The sequence below is a fragment of the Panthera tigris genome, chromosome A2 (assembly GCF_018350195.1).
Source record: "Panthera tigris isolate Pti1 chromosome A2, P.tigris_Pti1_mat1.1, whole genome shotgun sequence".
Taxonomy (NCBI): domain Eukaryota; kingdom Metazoa; phylum Chordata; class Mammalia; order Carnivora; family Felidae; genus Panthera; species Panthera tigris.
In genome coordinates, this window is record NC_056661.1 from 31376025 (window position 1) to 31394784 (window position 18760).

The 18760-nt window shown below is 46.6% G+C and overlaps 1 protein-coding gene across 6 annotated transcripts in view; it reads left to right on the forward strand.

Moving 5' to 3' along the window:
• The window catches only part of ATXN7 (ataxin 7), a 140512-nt gene extending 123198 nt beyond the window's left edge, over window positions 1-17314 (forward strand). For 5 of the 6 annotated variants that reach the window (XM_042979347.1, XM_042979346.1, XM_042979345.1 and 2 more), the window contains 5 exons: window positions 4694-4959; window positions 6400-6598; window positions 6979-7100; window positions 11462-12452; window positions 15000-17314. In XM_042979347.1, the coding sequence (XP_042835281.1) occupies window positions 4694-4959; window positions 6400-6598; window positions 6979-7100; window positions 11462-12452; window positions 15000-15017 (1596 nt within the window). In that variant the 3' untranslated portion in view covers window positions 15018-17314. Of the gene's footprint in view, window positions 1-4693; window positions 4960-6399; window positions 6599-6978; window positions 7101-11461; window positions 12453-13252; window positions 13320-14999 lie in introns of all 6 variants that reach the window. The other variant, XM_042979350.1, reaches the window with a different exon arrangement.
• The last annotated feature ends 1446 nt before the right edge of the window (window positions 17315-18760 follow it).

The following is an 18760-nucleotide window of genomic DNA, read 5'->3' on the forward strand; positions in this document are numbered from 1 at the left end:
TTCAGAGAGATTTAAAATGAGAGCCTACCCTTTACTGTGGTTTAAATTGTGTGGATTGAAAATAAGTCCAGAAGTTTCCTTGGTATATGTGTGAATACTCTTAAAATGCTCATGTAGGGGCGCGTGGGTGGCTCAGTCAGTTAAGTGTCCGACTTCAGCTCAGGTCATGATCTCATAGTTCTTGAGTTCGAGCCCAGCGTCGAGCTTTGCGCTGACGGCTTGGGGCCTGGAATCTGCTTCGGATTCTGTGTTTCCCTCTCTCTGTATCTCCCTTGCTCGCGCTCTGTCTCTCTCTCTCAAAAACAAACATTAAAATAAAAATGCTTGTGCAATCGGTGGCTCTTAAATTTTAAAGAGCCACTTTAAAATAATCTGATTTTGAGATACTTATTTTTCCAGTTCCAGAAAAATACTATGTAACATACAGTCTAACTTACGTATAAACTACGAAAATGTTACCATCCTCCTTTCTGTCCTGAGTTTTCCTTTAAAATGCCAGTATGCTAATAAGGTGGTATATTTGCTGCAAAATAAGAGTTGAAATGGGCTGGCGTCAGTGGAACCCCTACATAAATGAGCACATATGCTTACATACGTTTCTCTGGAGAGTATCCCCAGCTATCCTTCAGAAGAGTCCAAAAACTATTGAGAATCAGTGCTTTAAAATAACTTGAAAACCCTTGTTTGATGGAGGGGGTGAAAACTGTAAAAAATTGTGTTTTCTAAAAATTAATAAAATTTTTGGTGTATTATTTTAAATTTTACCGAAGATTATGTTTGGATGAAGGACTTCAGGCCCCATTCCACCCCCTAACGGAGGAATGTTAAAATCTTCAGAAAGTGGAAGTGTTGTTTCTTGTTTTTTTTTAGTGTTTGTTTAGAGAGAGCGAGACACGGCAGGGGCAGAGTGGGAGGGGGACAGAGGATCCAAAGTGGGCTCTGTGCAGATAGCAGATAGTCTGATGCGGGGCTTGAACTCATGACCTGCGAGATGGTGACCTGAGCCAAAGTCAGACACTTAACAGACTGAGTGCTCCAGAAATGTTGTTTCTAGGTAGTTCTTATTTAAAAAAAAAATTTTTTTTAATATTTATTTTTGAGAGAGAGCGGGCCAGTGTGCATGAGCAGGGGAGGGGCAGAGAGAAAGAGGGAGGGAGACACAGAATCCGAAACAGGCTCCAGGCTCTGAGCTGTCAGCACAGAGCCCGACGCGGGGCTTGAACTCATGAACTGCGAGATCATGACCTGAGCCAAAGTTGGAGGCCCAACCAACCGAGCCATCCAGGTGCCCCTAAGTGGTTCTTATTTTAGTTTAAATGTCAAATTTAATTTTAGCATGTAGATTTTATCTTACAACAGTGGTTCTGAATCTTTAGAGGAAAGGCGCTGGCTAAGAGCTCCTTTAAATATCTAATTAAAAAAAAATTACAGACCACCTTCCCCAAGGAGAAAATACATACACACAGATGTTCTGAAATTGGCATTCCGTCTCAGGGTTCACAGATATCCTTACCCCAAACCTCCCACCCTTGAATCTCTAGGCTAAAAACTCCTATCTCAGGACAGATTGCTTTTATATTTATTGAGCACCTGTAGTGGTCTCTTGTTTGAAGGTAACCGCTCGAGCTCTGTGGAACTAGATGCCCCAGTGTAGCTGCCCCTGAGGGAGTTTGTGAGGGCAGGCCTCAGCCCTGTGCCACGCTACGATCACAGCTTGCTGACTGCTCTCGGCCGTCTTCCCGCCTGCCTGGCTCTCAGTACATGGGTTTCCCGATATTAGGGTGCCTGAGGTCAATGAAGGATGCTTAGTTTATCCAAGATGCCTTCCTTCAGTCAGCTCTGGTGGGGCATGCTGGTGAGCCAAAAGCTTTATCAATACATAATGTGCAAGACTGACCAGCCTTCCTCCCGAACCTTTATTGACGGGTAAACAGGCTTCATGTGGATCCTGCGGTGTTCTCCTATCTCCCTTTTCAAGTCGTGCGTGCTCTCCTTGTATTCTGTTTCGGGTGTCGTCTCTGTGTGAGCATGTATCTGCAGCCCTGGTGTGTCGTGAGTTTGGCATAGAACTGGCAAGCCTGGCCTTGCGCAGGTTGCCCTTCCTTTCCTCCTGTGTTCTGTTTGTCCCTGCTTCTTCCTTTCCCTGCCTCTGTTTTGGCCTGAACCTGTTAAGCTGTGGAGGGCTGCCCATGCCTGAGTGCCTCTGCTGAGTGTCTCCCACCATGCTGCCCAGGTCTCTCCTGCCTCAGACCGACAATGTAGTCCTTCCTCTTCAGTGTCAGGGGACTTGGTGCTGCCTGCCCCTGTCACTCGTTCCCTCTTGTCTGCCTGCCACCCTCGCTGTCATCTCCTCGCTTCCTTGTCTGTCTGATGTCCTGTGTCCTGTCCTCTCTGTCTTCCATACAAATAGATTCTGGCTCTGGTATTCTTGCCCATTCAGTCATTGTAGAAAGTTCTACTGCATATATCTCGAGCACAGGCCTCATTCTGGGTCTCAGTGGACACACGCTTTGACAGAATCCAGACACCGTCCCTAGCCTTGAGGGGCTTACAGTCCAGTGAACGAGATGGAGGTTAACTTCATGATCACTCATGTATGTGTGAAGTGACCACTGCTGAGTAATAGAAAGGAAGGAGGCCTGTGTTATGACAGCCATCAGTAGGGGGACTGAGCCAGGGAAGTGTCCTTTGCCGTAGCAGAGCTGGGCTGAAACGAACATGATTTATCTGGGTGAAGAGGGGTGTTAGAAGCCCATTAAGCAGCATGTGTAAATATTCTGTGATGGGGCAGAACAGACACGTTAGGACCTGAAAGGCCAGCCAGGAGGTTGAAGAGCAAGAGGAAGAGGCACTTTGTATGAAAGGAGTGGGCGGCAGTGAGCCACGAGGAATAGAGGACCCCGTTACGTACCCAGTCGTGGCTGCGTGGTACTTGGGTAGCCCTGAAGAGTTCTGACAGGAGTGAGGGGCTCAGCGGAAATCCTTCCAATTTAGTCTTCAAACCAAGCTGGGAAAATATTGGTCATCTCTGCCTCCTTTCTTGGCTTGACTTTGCTATGTTAAGTACTAAGGGACGTTCGGAGTCAGATGCTTCGACATCTGTCCAGAGAGATAGGCAGGTGGACCAGTGATGTTATATGTTCATTCATTCATTCAACACATATTAGAGGGCCATTATTTTTATATACTTTTTGTCTGAAGCATTTGCTGAGTGCCCAGAGCACTAGTAGGTAGCTAGTACAGCACTGAACAAAACAAAGTTCCTTATCTTCATTTAGGTTACTTTCTTATGGATATATTTCATATTAAAGGAAATAAAGTGAAAGTTTAAAAAGAAACTAAAGTCACTGATGTAACTATCTCTGGCAGGTTAAATTTTGAGCAGACCTCGTGTTCAGTGTGTCCAGTCAGGAGGTAGGTTGTTACTGAATTGCAGAAGGACAGTTAAAGCCTAATTCCCCTCCAACCCCTAAATTATATCAAACATAAAAGCTTATAGAGCAGCAATACATTTGTATAATGTGTAGGACCATAAACACACACAGAGTACAATTTGTGTTACTTTTGTAACATAAAAGAGTGAAGGAAATCTATAGATGAATTAACTTGTATTTACGGTATGTGATTTGGGGTCACTGTCTACTTACATTTTTGACAGACTTAAGACCCCAGCAGTAAGGAATAGTCAGGTTAACTTGATTTTATCTTCTTCTAGGAATAGTGTTAGTCCCAAGGGAGCCTGAAAAGGCAAACAAACAAAAACAGGAATTATCAAATGCATTTGGTTTATGTGCCTCAAGCAGGGGGTTATGTTAGTTACCCTGTTGGCATGATTTTTCTTTTCCTCGATGTGCCCATCTCCCAACTCTGAAATGGATGTCTTAGCTGTAGAAGTGCTGTCTGTCCATCTTCTTGATTTCCATAGTGAGTGTCTGTTTATAGGGATTCACTCTGCTTCATTGCCCCTTCGTGTTCACAGCCTTTCTCCTCGTGGCTTTGTAGTCTCTGTGTCTCCCCAGGCTTCCTCAACCAAAGCAGGATACTTCCCTGCTTGCAAGATGCTTTGAGCCATTTTCTCTTGACATGGCATTTTCCCTGGAATAGAGAGAAACACTTGTCTAATTTTTACTTTCTAGCTGTTACTGGAAAAGGGCACTTTTTTTTTTTTTTTTTTTTTTTTTTTTTTTTTTTAAGGAAGCTCTATGGGCAACGTGGGGCTTGAACTCACAACTCCACGAGCAAGAGTCACATGCTCTACTGACTGAGCCAGTACATTTTAGGGCATAACCGTTTCTTCCCTTTTAATACTTAAAATGTAAATGGCCCAGAAAAGGATTTTTCTGTTTGAGCTGGTAAGAGCCCCAATAAGTAAACTGTTACAATGGCAATGTCACCTGTTCGTTTCCACTGTTTGCCATTCACTTATATACCCGGTGGCACAACTAACATTCCTTTTTTCTTCTGTGGAAATAGCCTCACCAGATATGTGCTTCTACTCTAGCTAAAGAAAAAAGGTCACCGTCCTATGATTTTTAGCTTATCAGATAGTGAACAGCCTTTATGCTGATGGTCCAGATTTCTTGTTGTTTTGTTTTGTTTTTTTTTTTTTAATTGGTAATGGTGTTTTTGGATATATGATAGAGAAAAAATTATTACTGAGATTCCTCAGTTTTTCTATTTTTTTGGTCTGTAGACACATTCCTTAACTCAGCGGAGGGCTGTCCAGGGTAGAAGAAAACGATTTGATGTGTTATTAGCCGAGCACAAAAACAAAACCAGGGAAAAGGAATCGATTCGCCATCCGGACTGTCAGCAACCAACGCAGCCTCTCAGGGACCCGCATCCCGCCCCTCCTAGACCTCCACAGGAGCCACACCAAAACTCTCACGGAGTGATTCCTTCTGAATCAAAGCCTTTCGTAGCTAGTAAACCTAAACCTCACACCCCCAGTCTTCCAAGGTAAGTCAAACCCTCCAGCTCCATCCTTCCTTTAAAGAACAGACTGGCAGACACTGTGAACCCCCCAGTGCAGTTATGAGACCGAGGAGTGTACATCAGGCTCACTCTAAGAAGATGAGAGATTTTTCTCATTGGGTTTTGAGGGAAGGAAAAATTGTCGAGTTCATCAGTAACTTCCAACCAGGGCTCTTCTGGGCCAAATGCAAGCAGCACGATGAAGCAAGAGTGATCTCCACCTCTGCTCAGTGTCAGGTGTCTATTCTTAACCCCCCTGAGCAGGGCCCAAAAGCGGGTGCTGACCGCAGGTTAGTGACTGGAATATTTCACATGGCTTTGGCAGTAGTTTCCCATTCATTTGTCTCACTTGTTGCAAAAATACGGCAGTGGGAGGCCTTGCTGGGGATAGGCATTCAGCCTGAGTTTTTATAGCATCCCTTTATCAACCTATGTTTTCATTCATTCATTTGGGACCTTGGCCTAAGCACATATTAGGCATTTTAGCTATTTAATAAGTAGTGGACCAGAATGTCTTATGAGAACTTCCCTCCATACCTCAGGGACAGTGAAGGTGGTACATGTGCATTTGCGCTTGTGTATTTAACGAAGTTAAAGTCACGGACCCTGTACCAAATTTCCAGAGAGAAAGGGAAGAGAAAAGTGTCAAGAATGAGGGCCTTCACTGTCGGCCACCGGCAGCAAGAACTTCGGCCTAGGAACGTGCCAACTCTTGGTTGCTGTGCCTCACCTCCCCGCTCGCGGGCCTGCCCCGATGTGAGCCCTGGGTGTGAGCAGCCCGGGGGGGCACCCTTGGAGGTAGCTCCCGAGAATGTGGCCGAGCCCGGGCTGTCAGTTCCTTGGCACAGCCTTCCTTCGTCCATCTTCTCATTGAAACTTTTCCGTCGATGCAAAAGTCAGCCTAATTCTAGAATCATCGGGCATGTATCCATGTAGGAAGCACTCCGTGCCGCTCTTGGCGGTAGGCCGTAGATGGTCCACGTAAAGCAGTGATGCTGTGTCCTCCTCTGAGCGCCTCCTGTCCCTCTCGGGTGCGGAGCACATTGCCAGCTATTGAGTTTATTGCCTCCGTAACCGTCATCCAGGTGAAATTTGAGGAGGAATCAAAGAAAGAATTCTCTTAAATTCTATTTCCCCTTCTTTGGGGAGAATACAAGAGGCCCTGAGCCACCCAGGTGGCTGTAGAAGGGAGAACCCTTTGTAAGTTCCTTTGGGTAGATCTGGCATACAACTTCATGTGACACCATGCGGTTTGGGAGAGTGGATTCTTCGCTCCCACGCCACCTGATCAACATCTGTTGCCCCAGTGCTAGTGGGGGACCCCGGGCCTCCCTAGGCGGTCTTGGGCACGTTGTTATATCTGGGTTGAGGTGGCTGGTTGCCGGACGTGTGATCTGATCGGTGCTGCACTTTCTACTCACCAAGGCCTCCAGGCTGCCCTGCACAGCAAGGCGGGAGTGCCCCCATTGACCCTCCTCCAGTCCATGAATCTCCGCACCCTCCCCTGTCTGCCACTGAGCCAGCTTCTCGGTTATCCAGTGAGGAGGGAGAAGGCGATGACAAAGAAGAGTCTGTTGAAAAACTGGACTGTCATTATTCAGGTCATCATCCTCAGCCAGCATCTGTAAGTTCCACATGCACCCCCGACTTGACCCTCCCCACACAGCGGAGACAGGGCACTGAGGGCAGGGGCCGGGGGGGGGGGTGGTTGCCAGGGATCTTGGTGTGAGTGCGTGTGTGTGTGAGACGTGGTAAGGGTGTGAGAGCAGCTCAGAACAGGGTGCCCCAGAGGCGGCACGCACTCAGTCCTGGGACACCTCTGGCTTTTGCCTTTGTCTTCCGTGGAACTCAGGGCTGGGCATCGTCACTTTCGTGCTTCGCAGCCTGTGATACACAGAGTGCAAGTTCTTCTGTGGTTGTCTTCTCTCCTGAAGGAGAGAGATCACAGACAGGCCGTGCCGCTGCCAGGATTAGCAAGCACGCATGGTGTGTCCTCTCTTGCAGTTTTGCACATTCGGGAGCCGGCAGATTGGAAGAGGCTATTACGTGTTTGACTCCAGGTGGAACCGGCTTCGCTGCGCCCTCAACCTCATGGTGGAGAAGCATCTGAACGCGCAGCTGTGGAAGTGAGTGCCTGTCCCAGCGCCTCTGGGGTGGGAAAAGGGGGCTGACCTCACCTGGGGCCGCATCCTCTTTATGTCTTAAGGGACTGGTCTAATGAAGATAAGCTTATCTGAAATGAAAACGTGGCCTTTGACTATCCCTGAGAAGGCCCCTCATCATTTATTCATTCAGTCTTTTCAGCAAATATGTATTGCTCTGGATGCTGGGGTTCCAGGCAGTGAGGGAGTTTCCACCTGTGTGGGGTTTGCATTCGGGGGAGGGGGGCACAAAAACCACCAAACAGCGAATCAGTAGGGGTTATAGCTCGTCATAAGGGAGATCATGGAAGCTCTAACAATCACTGAGACTTACTGAGACCTTACTGTGTGCCAGGCAACTTGCATTTAATTTTCACAAGGCGCTGCCTCTGGTGACCTCGATTATCCCTACTTTACAGATACTGAAACTGAGAAGTCACACAGCAAGTTGGTGGTAGGGCCAGGGTTTAGACCCAGAGGCAGTTTGGTTGCAAACAAAGAGCTAAGATGGAAAAACAACAAGCTGGAGAGATTCAGGGCAAACCTCGGTGAAGAAGTGATCCTAGAGCAGAGATGGAGAGAAGGGTGAGAAAAGGCAGCCAGGGGATGGTGGGGCAGGCAGAAAGAACCATGCGTGCAAAGGTCTTGAGTCAGAAAAGATCATACTTGTCTGAAAAAAGCAAGAAAGCGATCATGGTGCAAGATGAGACCTAAGAAGCTGGCAGGGGCCAGATGACCCTGAAATTGATTCTGAGTACAGTGGGGAGCTGCTGAGGGCCTCAGGAAGTGGAGCCATGTGTTCTGATTTACAGTGTAAGATGGTCATCTTGTGTGTCTGTATGTGGGCTGGTATTTCCTACATGGGATTTTAAGTGGAAGAAGAGTTCCATGGCCAGAAGGGTCAGCTTTTTCTCAAGTGACATAGTTTTCATTACTGCGGGACTTCTCAGAGTCTTTAGGGGGCACACTGTTCATTATACCTCTCAAGGCAGGAGATATTATTTATAATGTGGAACATCTCCCAAGCTCTTTTGACCTGGGAACATCTTTTAGGGGAGTATCTTTGGGAACTTAACGTTTGGTGGAACCTACTTTTGGAAATACTGAGTTTTGTTAAACCAAGGGGGCTGTCCACTAATTCACATGTCATTCCATATTCTCCATTTGGGCATCATTTACTAGAGCCTCCCTGAACAGACTCTGCCAGTACATCCACTTGCCTTGCTGCCTTGGTTTCCTGATAAAGTCAAAGGAAGCTGGTCAGAGGCCTTGGATAGTCCGCAATCTGAAGAACCGCCTCCGTGATCATGAACAGGACTTGAGTTTATTCACTTAGAAAATCAGACACAGAGCAGTGGTGCTCTACTTTTCAATTTCACATTTCTTCCTGGGTTTTACTAGATAAGAGGCTCCTCTTTCTTCTTTATGAAGGAACATTGCCCTTGCTCAGGAAAAACGGGGCACTGGTTTGTTGGGATTCTAGGAGTCTGTCAACATCTGAAAACCCCCAAATACGTGAAATCTCAGCTTCGTATTTCTTGAGATTGCCCACCAGGACTTGGGGAGCTCATTGAGCACCCTGAAATGTGGATTTAGTGCATTCCTAAGAGTTTAGAAGTGTCCTCAGAATGACTTTTTCCCATTATCCTGAGAAGTGGTTCATGGCCAGCAGTTGGGGTGCATATGGTTTCAGTTCCTAGTGGCTTGTGGGGGGGGGGGTTGTCCTCTTTCTGCAGTGAACCTGGGAAGACGCAAGATCATGAGGTTGCCTCCACCGTCTCTCTCTTTGTTCTGTCAGAGGCCGACGACCTTATCAATCACTTGTTCCTAGCAAAGAGGAAATCGTGCCTTTCCGCTAACATGAACTTGGGTTTTAAAAAAAGGCCAGTACAGCAGAGACAGATGTTTTGCTCAGTGATGAGCTGGCACACAGGCCTGGGGCAGACAGTAGCTTGGAGTGAGGTGCCGCGAGTGAGGCTGGCCACTGCAGGCAAGCTTCTCGGGCAGCCCCTGAGATTTGGTGGGAGGAGCTGAGCACTTCTCAACTGCAGGAGAACAGTCCTCAGGTGGCATCTTTGATGCACTCGACAGAACTCCCAAAGTGGTCCAAGTTCCATCCTGCTGGCTCAGCCAAAAGTCCTCTCTTCCAGGAGGACCCCTGGTTTGGGTGCCACCCTCCTTAGTTCCTTACTCCTCAGTTACCTATTGCAGCTAAGGATATGTGGAAGTGGGATTTGAGTATGACAGTGAAATAAGTCATCTTCAATATAGGAATCTGGACAGTGGTCAAATTGGACTAGCACTTCCTCTGGAGCATGCCCAGGACCGCAAAGGCCAGTTCCAAACTCTGTGATTTCTGTCAAGTGCTTGTCCACTTTTGACTGGGGACCATGATTCCTTGACTGGGGACCATGATTCCACATTCCTTAAGGAAGGGATGGGATCATCAGCAAAAGGTTTTTTCTTTGGTGGGGCGTGGAATAGGGGGCAATGTCGAGGTTACAGAATTTGTCAGATTGGTAATAAATTCACTTGGGTAAAAAAAAAAAAGAAAAAATGAATATGAAGAGGTATACAGTTCAAGGTTTTAGTCCCCCTGGCCCCCACATTCCTGTTGCCCACCCTCCCCGCCACCACTACCCCCAGACAGAAGCATTTTTATTAATTGCTTGTATATCTTTGCAGAGTTGATTTGTATGGACGTAGATCAGTACAACTACATATTCTTTATTTGTCTCATCCTTACGCAAAAGGTAATGAATGACCTAAGAGAGCTTTTTTACCAGGGACCAATATGTTGTGCAGAGAGATCCACATGTCTCCCTGTATGGAAGCTTTTCCTTTTCCCAGGATTTAGTTCTAGCTGCCTGAGATTTAGGCTTCGTTTCCCTAAGCCACCTGGTGGCCGTGCGAAGTCAGTGCGCCCAGTGAGCCCGAGCAGTGCTACACGCCTCCATTTAGAGCAGGGCTTCTCAGAGGTGCCAGTGCCCACGGATTGCCTGGGGATCTTGTTGAGATCCAGATTCTGATGAAGTAGGTCTGGGTGGGGCGCAGGGACTCATCGTTTCTCATAAGCCTTTCAGGTACTGTCCGTGGTTGTCCTCTGTGAGTAGTATGGGGATAGAGCCCAGCTTCTCGGTCTTTGCTTCTTGTTGGAATCTCCCAGAGAGACTGAGAAACTTCTTTCATCTGGACCCCACCCCACAGGGACTTGGGTGTGGTCGGTCTGGATGGACGGATCTCTAGGGCCAGAGCTACACTCCTGATTGGGGGGGGTTATAGCTGGGACAAATACAGTAAATAGTTCTTTTTATTAATAGTTACAGGCCTTAAAAAGCATCTGGAAAGCACTTTGGCAGCAGTTTAGGACAAGTCTCACTTGGAAGATGAGAAGCCGGAACCCTAGCTGGTGCAGCGACTGGTTCAGCCGTTGCTTGCCCTGTGAAGTCAGGACCAGGCCGGTCTTGGCACTTGCCTTCCATTCAGGCCATTGTCTGTGTTGCTACCTCGCTGTTGGTTCTGCCATAGGGGTTTTTGAAATTTTGGTGCTGTCACATGTTAGAATCGTAGCAAAAATGGAAAGAGGCCTCCCTGGTTTGCCATCTGAATGACTCTCTAATCCCCAGGTTGGTCCCTTGCCCGGACATTAGTAACAAAATACACTGTGCCATCATTGTGGCTGGAAACCCTGAGATGTGCTTCAGGCCTGAAGTTAGGACCTAGCAGTTGCTATGAAATTGTTCTGCCCTTCCTTTCTCCTCTTTGTTCGTGAATTCTCTCAACATTAGTGCACCTTCTGTACTGCAGGCGCTGTGGGCACAGTTTTAAATAAGGTGTGCCCTGCTCTCTAGAGAAGTTAGTGATCCACAGTTACGTGTGGAAGCTGCCTTGAGTTCCCCCAAGTCTGGGAACTGGCAGAGTGAGTCTCTGGAAAACCAAGCGAGTCCGGGTGGTCAGGACAGATTTCCTAAGAAAGTGATGGTGGGCCGAAAGTACGAGCTGAGCAGAAATTGGGGTCAGAGTATTGTAGGCGGAAGATGGACAGGGCCTCACGTCCAGGCCTGTTGTTGCGATGTAAGAAGGGTCGCTGGGTGGAATCTAGGAGGCAGTGTGAGGCTGGGGACCGGTGGTAGGTGAGGCACACAGGGCTTTCCATGCCATTGTTCTGAGAGCCCCGGCAAGGCCTTGCAAAATTTGAAGCAGAGAAGCGGCAGGATCGGCTATGCGTTTCAGGTTGATCCTCTGACGGGTGTGTGCTGCTCAGTGCCAGAGGTGAAGGGTCACCCCTCTGCGCGTTTCCGTGAAGGGCTCTGCTGATGATTACTCACTGCCCCCTCTTTTTGCAGGAAAATCCCACCAGTGCCCAGCACCACAACACCCGTCTCCACACGTGTTCCTCACCGGACAAACTCTGTGCCCACATCGCAGTGTGGGGTCAGCTATCTGGCAGCGGCCACTGTGTCTACGTCCCCAGTCCTGCTCTCGTCCACCTGCATCTCCCCAAACAGCAGAGCGGCACCAGCTCATGGAACCACACTGAACGCACAGCCCGCCGCTTCCGGGGCAATGGATCCTGTGTGCAGTATGCAATCCAGACAAGTGTCCTCTTCGTCCTCCTCCCCCTCCACACCCTCCGGCCTTTCCTCAGTCCCCTCCTCCCCTATGTCCAGAAAACCTCAGAAGTTGAAATCCAGCAAGTCTTTGAGGCCCAAGGAGCCTTCTGGTAACAGCACTAACTGTCACAATGCCAGTAGCAGTACCAGCGGCGGCTCAGGAAAGAAGCGCAAAAATAGCTCCCCACTGTCAGTCCACTCCTCCTCCTCCTCTTCCTCCTCCTCTTCCTCCTCCTCCTCTTCTTCTCATTCCATGGAGTCTTTTAGGAAAAACTGTATGGCACACTCTGGGCCTCCCTACCCCTCAACGGTCACATCTTCCCACGGCATCGGCCTCAACTGTGTGGTTACTAAAGCGAACTCGGTGAGTGTCCGGCACGACCAGTCAGGGAGGGGCCCCCCCGGTGGGAGCCCCGCTGAGTCCATCAAGAGGATGAGTGTGATGGTGAACAGCAGTGACTCCACGCTTTCTCTTGGCCCGTTCATTCACCAGTCCAGCGAGTTGCCCGTCAACTCCCACGGCAGTTACTCACACTCTCACACTCCTCTAGACAGACTCATAGGAAAGAAAAGAAAGTGCTCGCCCGGCTCAAGCAGCGTCAACAACGGCAGCAGCAAACCCACTAAGGTTGCCAAATTGCCAGCCATGAACAACGTGCACATGAAACACGCGGGCGCCAGCCCAGGGGCACAAGGACTGACGAACAGTTCCCTCCTTCATCAGGTAGGACATGGACTGTGAGCCCCGTGGGGACGCCCCCGTTTCCTCTCCCTTGAACTCTTGCACCAGCTTGGACGTGCGTGGCAGGGTTGGTTAGTTTGCCTGTAAACACGTGTCCAGCTTTGTGGTCTCCTTTCAAAAAGGAAGTGTTCACGGCCATGTGAAGGTAAAACAGTGTATCTACCAGAATTTCTCATGACTTGGAAGATGCTCCTGGGTAAGGAAACCACGAAGTGTGTTTTAGCAGATAGGGCTGCAGAAGCTGCCCAGCCTGCAGGACGGCAGCGTCCCCTCCGCGGCCGGTGAGCGCAGCCCTGGGGGGCACGTCCCGTGCCGCTGCCTGGGGAGGAAGGCAGGCCGTGTCTTCCTGGAGAGTGCGTCTCTAGTTTGTTCCTCTGGAGAAAGCTGGCCTGCAGTCACACTGGTCTAGAAAGGGATGGTTTAAATTTTAAAGACCTTTTAATAATTTTCCCATCAAAGAATTTCTCATTCTCTGGTTGACTCTGTCCTTATGTTCCCTCACGGTTTTCCAGGGAGGCAGGAAAACAGTAAGTGTGGGTAGAGACAAAGACTAAAATCTCAAATTTAAGAGCTTAAAAAGAGACATGAACGTGGCCCATTTGTACAGCAGTGGCTCCCTGGGTGTCAGGTTCATATGGAACTGTGACTTTCTCTCGTGCGTTCTTTGTTCCCACTCTCCTACCTGTTGCTGGTTTCCCCTGACCCTCTTCCCCCTGGAGCCCCTTCCTCCAGCGTCCTTGGCTCTGAGTCCCAATCTCTCCTCTCATTTCTTCACTCATCAGCAGATCTCCTCTCCTTGCTGTCGAGCAGGAATTTCAGCAACATCACCCCGGAGCCCTGATTTGCAGTGTAGGGGCTGCTTTGATTTGTTTCGTTTTTCATCTTCAGAACTTAACTCAAATGGCAGGTTAGGACTTCTCCAGAATATACTGGGAAGCTTCTTTCTGTGATAGATTTCCCTCCAATATGTGCGTGAATTAATACCCAGCGCCAAAGGTACAGGGAACATAATTATCGGTGAATTTAAATAGCAACTGCTTAAATTTTTCTCTATGAGCCTCAAGTCTATAGGGGTTGTTGGTATGTTGCTTGGCTCTTTGAGCAAGGGGTCCCTGGACATGTGAAAATGGGCTTTTACTTCTTGGTTTGTAGTTACTCATCATAGTTTATGAGCATAAAAATTCAGCGCGAACACTGCAGGAAGTAGTATAGCCATCTTTTAAAAACCCCCTTCCGAGTGTAGTTTCCTGATTCTGTGTGAACCTGGAGGAGGGATGTCCCGTTTTGCTGTGATGCCCAGTACATTACGTTACTGAGTGCGTCTGTCTTCACATAGACATCGCTGTGGCCTCAGTACCCCACAGGTGACAGGAGGGGAAGAGACTGGTGGGCACAGCAGTGCCTGTGGAAAATGAGGAAGTAGGACTCCCATCCACACAGAGCAGAAGCTCCCAGAAACTGGTTACTGATTTCAAAGAAACTGCAGATTTGGACTGCAATTGCATGAGAAGTTTGACCACTTTTACAAGTTATGCAATACTTTTCTTTTGTTTTTTAACCTGGTATAGCCCACACATCTGCCCAAGTACGGCTCTTAGCGGTTTACCGCCTCTGATGTCCACCATCTGTGAGGGCTCTGTCCCACTAGGACAGGCTGAGTTTGGGGTATCAAAATTTGTTTCAACTTAAGTTTGTATTTGAGAAAGATTTCCTCTGTGTAGTGGAAAACTTTTTTATTACTCTGCACAAAGCTTCGGGTGGCCCATGACTAGAGATCGGAGGATCGGTAAAACCCCAGAAACGTGTTGCATGATTTTTATGTCTGTGCTCATTTATCTGCAGAAGGGATCCTATAGCTTCCATCAGAATCTTAAAGGTACCCATGACTCCAAAATGCTTTAAAGAATACTCCTCTCAGAAAAGTAGGAACCTCAAATCTGTTTATTGTGGAGCTGATTTTAAAATGGGTAACTGAGCTGGTTGAAGCCCTCTATGCCAGGGAATGCCGGGGGACATACTGGGAAGCCTGGCAGGTGGGGCCTGGCAGCTTCCCCTGAGCGCTTAGTGTGCTCACGGCTTCTGCAGCCAAGGGCTTACGGTGGGAGAGTGGGGATCTGAGTTCCCGCTCCCCGGGCAAGGGCGCTGCGTTGGGTATGAGTTTGCACACCTGTGTGTGCTAGCCCACGTGACCTTGTTCAGTTCTCAGCTGACAACCTGGAATACATTCAAGGAAATGAAATCAGTAGATAAAACCAAAAGGCAAACATGAGAGCCTTTTCTCTCGGCTAGAAACCTGGCCTGCATCTCTTCTAGACGATTTTCTAAAACTTAGTCTTCTAGAATGATTGTGCCCAAGGGTGATGAAGGCTTTTGAAAGCTCAGGCCCAGTTCTATAGCTGACTGCCCCTGACATCTGGAGATTTTAGTGGCGCGTGGCCTTTGGAATATTCGTGTTGAGCATCGGGGCAGTGCCGCGTACAGCTGCTTACTTACCTTTTCATTGTTTCCCCACCCCCTCTTCTTTGAAAGCCAAAGGCACGTCCCTGACAGCTGAACATGGCACGGGGAGGAATAATCTGGACACTTTTGACGACAAGTTACACCTCCACTCAGCACTATGGACTCCACGATGCCTTTGAGTCTGTTTTCCCAACCTCCTGTGGGCCTCGAGGGTAGAAATCTGCCGGGCTGTTGTTGTAACGAGGATTTCCCTGAAGCTATGTCAGTAGCAGTGAGTACTCGTAAAGGACACTGGATCAAGTTCAGCCACCGAAATTGCTTTTATCAGTGTTAAAGTGGTCTGGACTGCTTGCTACCAATCTGTGAGAAGTTTTTGCTTTGTTTTTTAACTTGCAGCACATCATGGAGCCGCTCTTTGAGTAGATTGGCTGGGGGAGAGCATGTCTTGGCAAAAGCATTACTGTAGACTTTCTCCTTTCCTCCTCTCCCCGTCCCAGGTGTTTTTCTTACACTGTCTTCTGTGGGTCCCTCTCCAGCAGTTAGGTACCCCAGCTGGAGACGCCTTCCGGAGGAGGGCAGAGCTGCCCCCTGCGCAGCCCTTCGCAGAAGGGCTCGGTCGTTAGGTTCTTACAGCAACGCTCCAGGATTGGAATACGGACGTTAGCGTGAGGCACCGGGACAAAATAGCCTGTGTTTTCCCCCAGCCTTTTGCAGGTGATTTGGGATAGAAGCTGTCAAGAGTTTCTAACTTACAAACTGGTTTAAAGCCATTGATGCCCAGAAAGCGAGTATATGACATTTTAGAGGCTTACTTTTCATGGTACAAAAGCAATTCTATGTGATTTTTTTTTAAGAAAATGCAAATGCAAACTAGTTTTGATAATGGAAAGCCAAATTTTGGTTGGGGAAGGGGGGGGGTGGATGAAATCACTATGGGGGGAATGTTTTTCCAAGATTTCCAAAGAGATGGAATTTTTTATCCTTCAAGTTTTCATGTTAAACAGTATGGTAGATTGGGCTGGCTGTCCTGCTCAGTCTCCCATTTTTAAAAAATTGCCTTTGTAAAGTGAAATTATTAGGATGCAGCAGAAACTGTCATTCACTAAGTCATTAATATACTTAATGTTTCCAGGGCACTCTGTGCATTACCCTCAGTCTCTGTGGATACTGTCCTGGGACTCTGTAAATTTCTGTGTCGAGTGCTCCCCATATTGTGTGTGTATCTGCACTCCCCTTCCTGTCCACGTGTTCATTTGGATGCCAGTGGGTGGGGAGCAGGCACCCAGGGAGGGGAGCAGGCAGAGGTGTACGTGTGCCCATGCACAGATGCTGTGACGCATATAATAGTGTCTCCCCGACAGACCCTCCTTTCTGGGGATTAATGCCAGCCATCTTCCTGAGAGAGATTTGGAGACCTTCGTGGTTATTCGTTTATTTTTTTTGAATACCCCATCCCAAAAGACAGAGCTTAATATGTTAAAACGTCATTGCTTAAGAAGGTATCATTGAATTTGGGGGATGAGCTGGGGCATTTTAACTGGTGATTCCACTCTCACAGCTCCTGAAACAATAAATAACCCAGGCACTTGTACTTAGAAGAACACACAAAGTTGCCGAACACCACAGGGTAAATTTCCCAAGGCTCTGATCATTGTTCTGGGCAGAGCCTGGACAGAGCAAATCAATGCATCCTTTTTTTCCCTACAGTTTTTGGGTTACAAACTTCAGTTTCAGGGAATTTCAAGTCAACAACACGTAGAATGAATAAATACTTGGTTACCAGCCTAATAATGTGAATTGCTACAGAATTACTCTTATTATGTAAGACAACAAAAACTTTATGCAGATACTTTAGCTATAAATTGATGTAAACTATTGATTTTTTTTTTTAAAGGAAAGGGAGAGGAGTATCTTGTTCACTTATTATGCAATCAGTAAATATTTTTTAAAAATGATACTATAGGAGAGCTTATTAAGGAGAGTGCGTGGATGGGCCAGTTTGGTGCAGTTAGGAGAAATCAGTCTGGTTGTTCCGTCCCAGTGGAGGGAGAGAACGGAGGTAAGGGGGAATCAAAACGTCTTTAGTTGATTCCTGGGTAACAAGTGCAATGGGGTATGGGTAGAATTTATTTTCAGAGCCAAGGGGACTTGATGGATATAAATAAAGTTGCTTTTAGCAATGGAATTTATAGACAGATCATGTTGTTCCGAAAGATGTGAATAGGACCCATGATAGCAAGTTGATTCAGAATTATGTAGATATTTAGATAAGCGAGTGTTGATCATTTGATTTCTTAGACTGAGGTTTTAATTGAATTTCATTATGTCTCCCGGTAGTACACAGATGATCGGGATTAGGAAATTAGCCATTTTGGATTCTGCCTGCCACAAACAGACCTATTCTAAACAGTGCTATTAAATTTTAGACTGTTCAAATATTTTATTTTCTCCTACAACTACTTTTTATTATAATGAACAATTAAGACCATTTAAAACACGGGAGTACAAGTATTTTTTTGAATTAAATTAACTTGCAAAAACCAAATTTGCAGTGGTTGGGTTGTTTCTAGACAGACTTTGGTATCAATTTAAAACCAAGATAATTTTTATATTCTTTCCAATAGAATTTCATGACAACTCCTGCAGTTTTCTTAACCTACAAAAAAAAAAAAAAATGTGCTGCAATGATGAACAAAGAATTCTACAAAACCTACTTTTGTATCTTTATTTTGGAATTTCTTGTTCTATTATAAATATGGAAGTATCCCTATTTCAGAAGACATATTTTGTTAAAAATGAATTGTACATATTTAAATATGTATTTTTGCACAGGTCTTTTTTTCTGATATCCTGTTTTGGTACAATTGAGATCATCTAGTATTTATTTATTAATTAATAAAAGTAAATACCTTTTTATAATTTGAAGTGGTTCACTGCCAAGCCAATAGTTCTAGAACCTGCCTCCTTTACAGTTTAAGGGATGCCTCTGTTCTGTGAAAGTCTTGTTGTCCCTTTTCATGTCTCGGGAGTGGATTCGTACAGACGAAGTGGGCATTGCTTCTCTCTAGTTGCCTGATTTCCCGATAGACTACATGTAACTAAGTGACACACTGCTTTTCTTTCGTTAGTGTTTTGTGTGTGTGTGTGTGCGTGTGCGTGCGTGCGTGCCTGTGTGTGTGTATGTGTACGCTCTGAGCACATGTGTGTTAGTCTGTGATGTGGTTTCAAACTAACGGAAAAAGTGCCTGAACCTAGTTTTAAGCTTCGACAGATTCTTTAAAAAGACTTGAATGTTCAGTTGAAACCTTTGGAGTTTGCTTTTTCCACCTAAATATTGTTTCTAAAATTTTAGGGGAGGGGTTGAAAACCACCGATGCTGGTAATTTTATAAGGTATTTTAAAATTAAGGCCTTTTGGTTCACAGTAATTCAACTGGTGACGTATTGCCCGGTGGCAGCAAGGGTTACAAATCTGTTTTGTCAGCCAGCAACTTAGATGATATATCTGTTTTGTTATTCACTCATGAAATACAGAGTTTAAAATAGAATATTTAAAATATTTTCTATTCCAAAAATATAATACAAAGTACCTCTGAAAACATTGCAAAATGTATAATTTGAAAAATGTAACTTATAAAGGCAGCTGTCTTCCTGCGAGAGTTCTGTTGCCAAGGAATTTCTTACTGTCTCATTATGTCCGGGGTGGGGAAGGGGGGGTGGGAGGGTGGGGGGCTTTGGAAATGATTGTGAAAAGTTTCATTGTTTAACAGAAAATAATCATTTTTACATTTTGTGCAAAACATTTTACATTTTCAGATCATTTAAATGAGC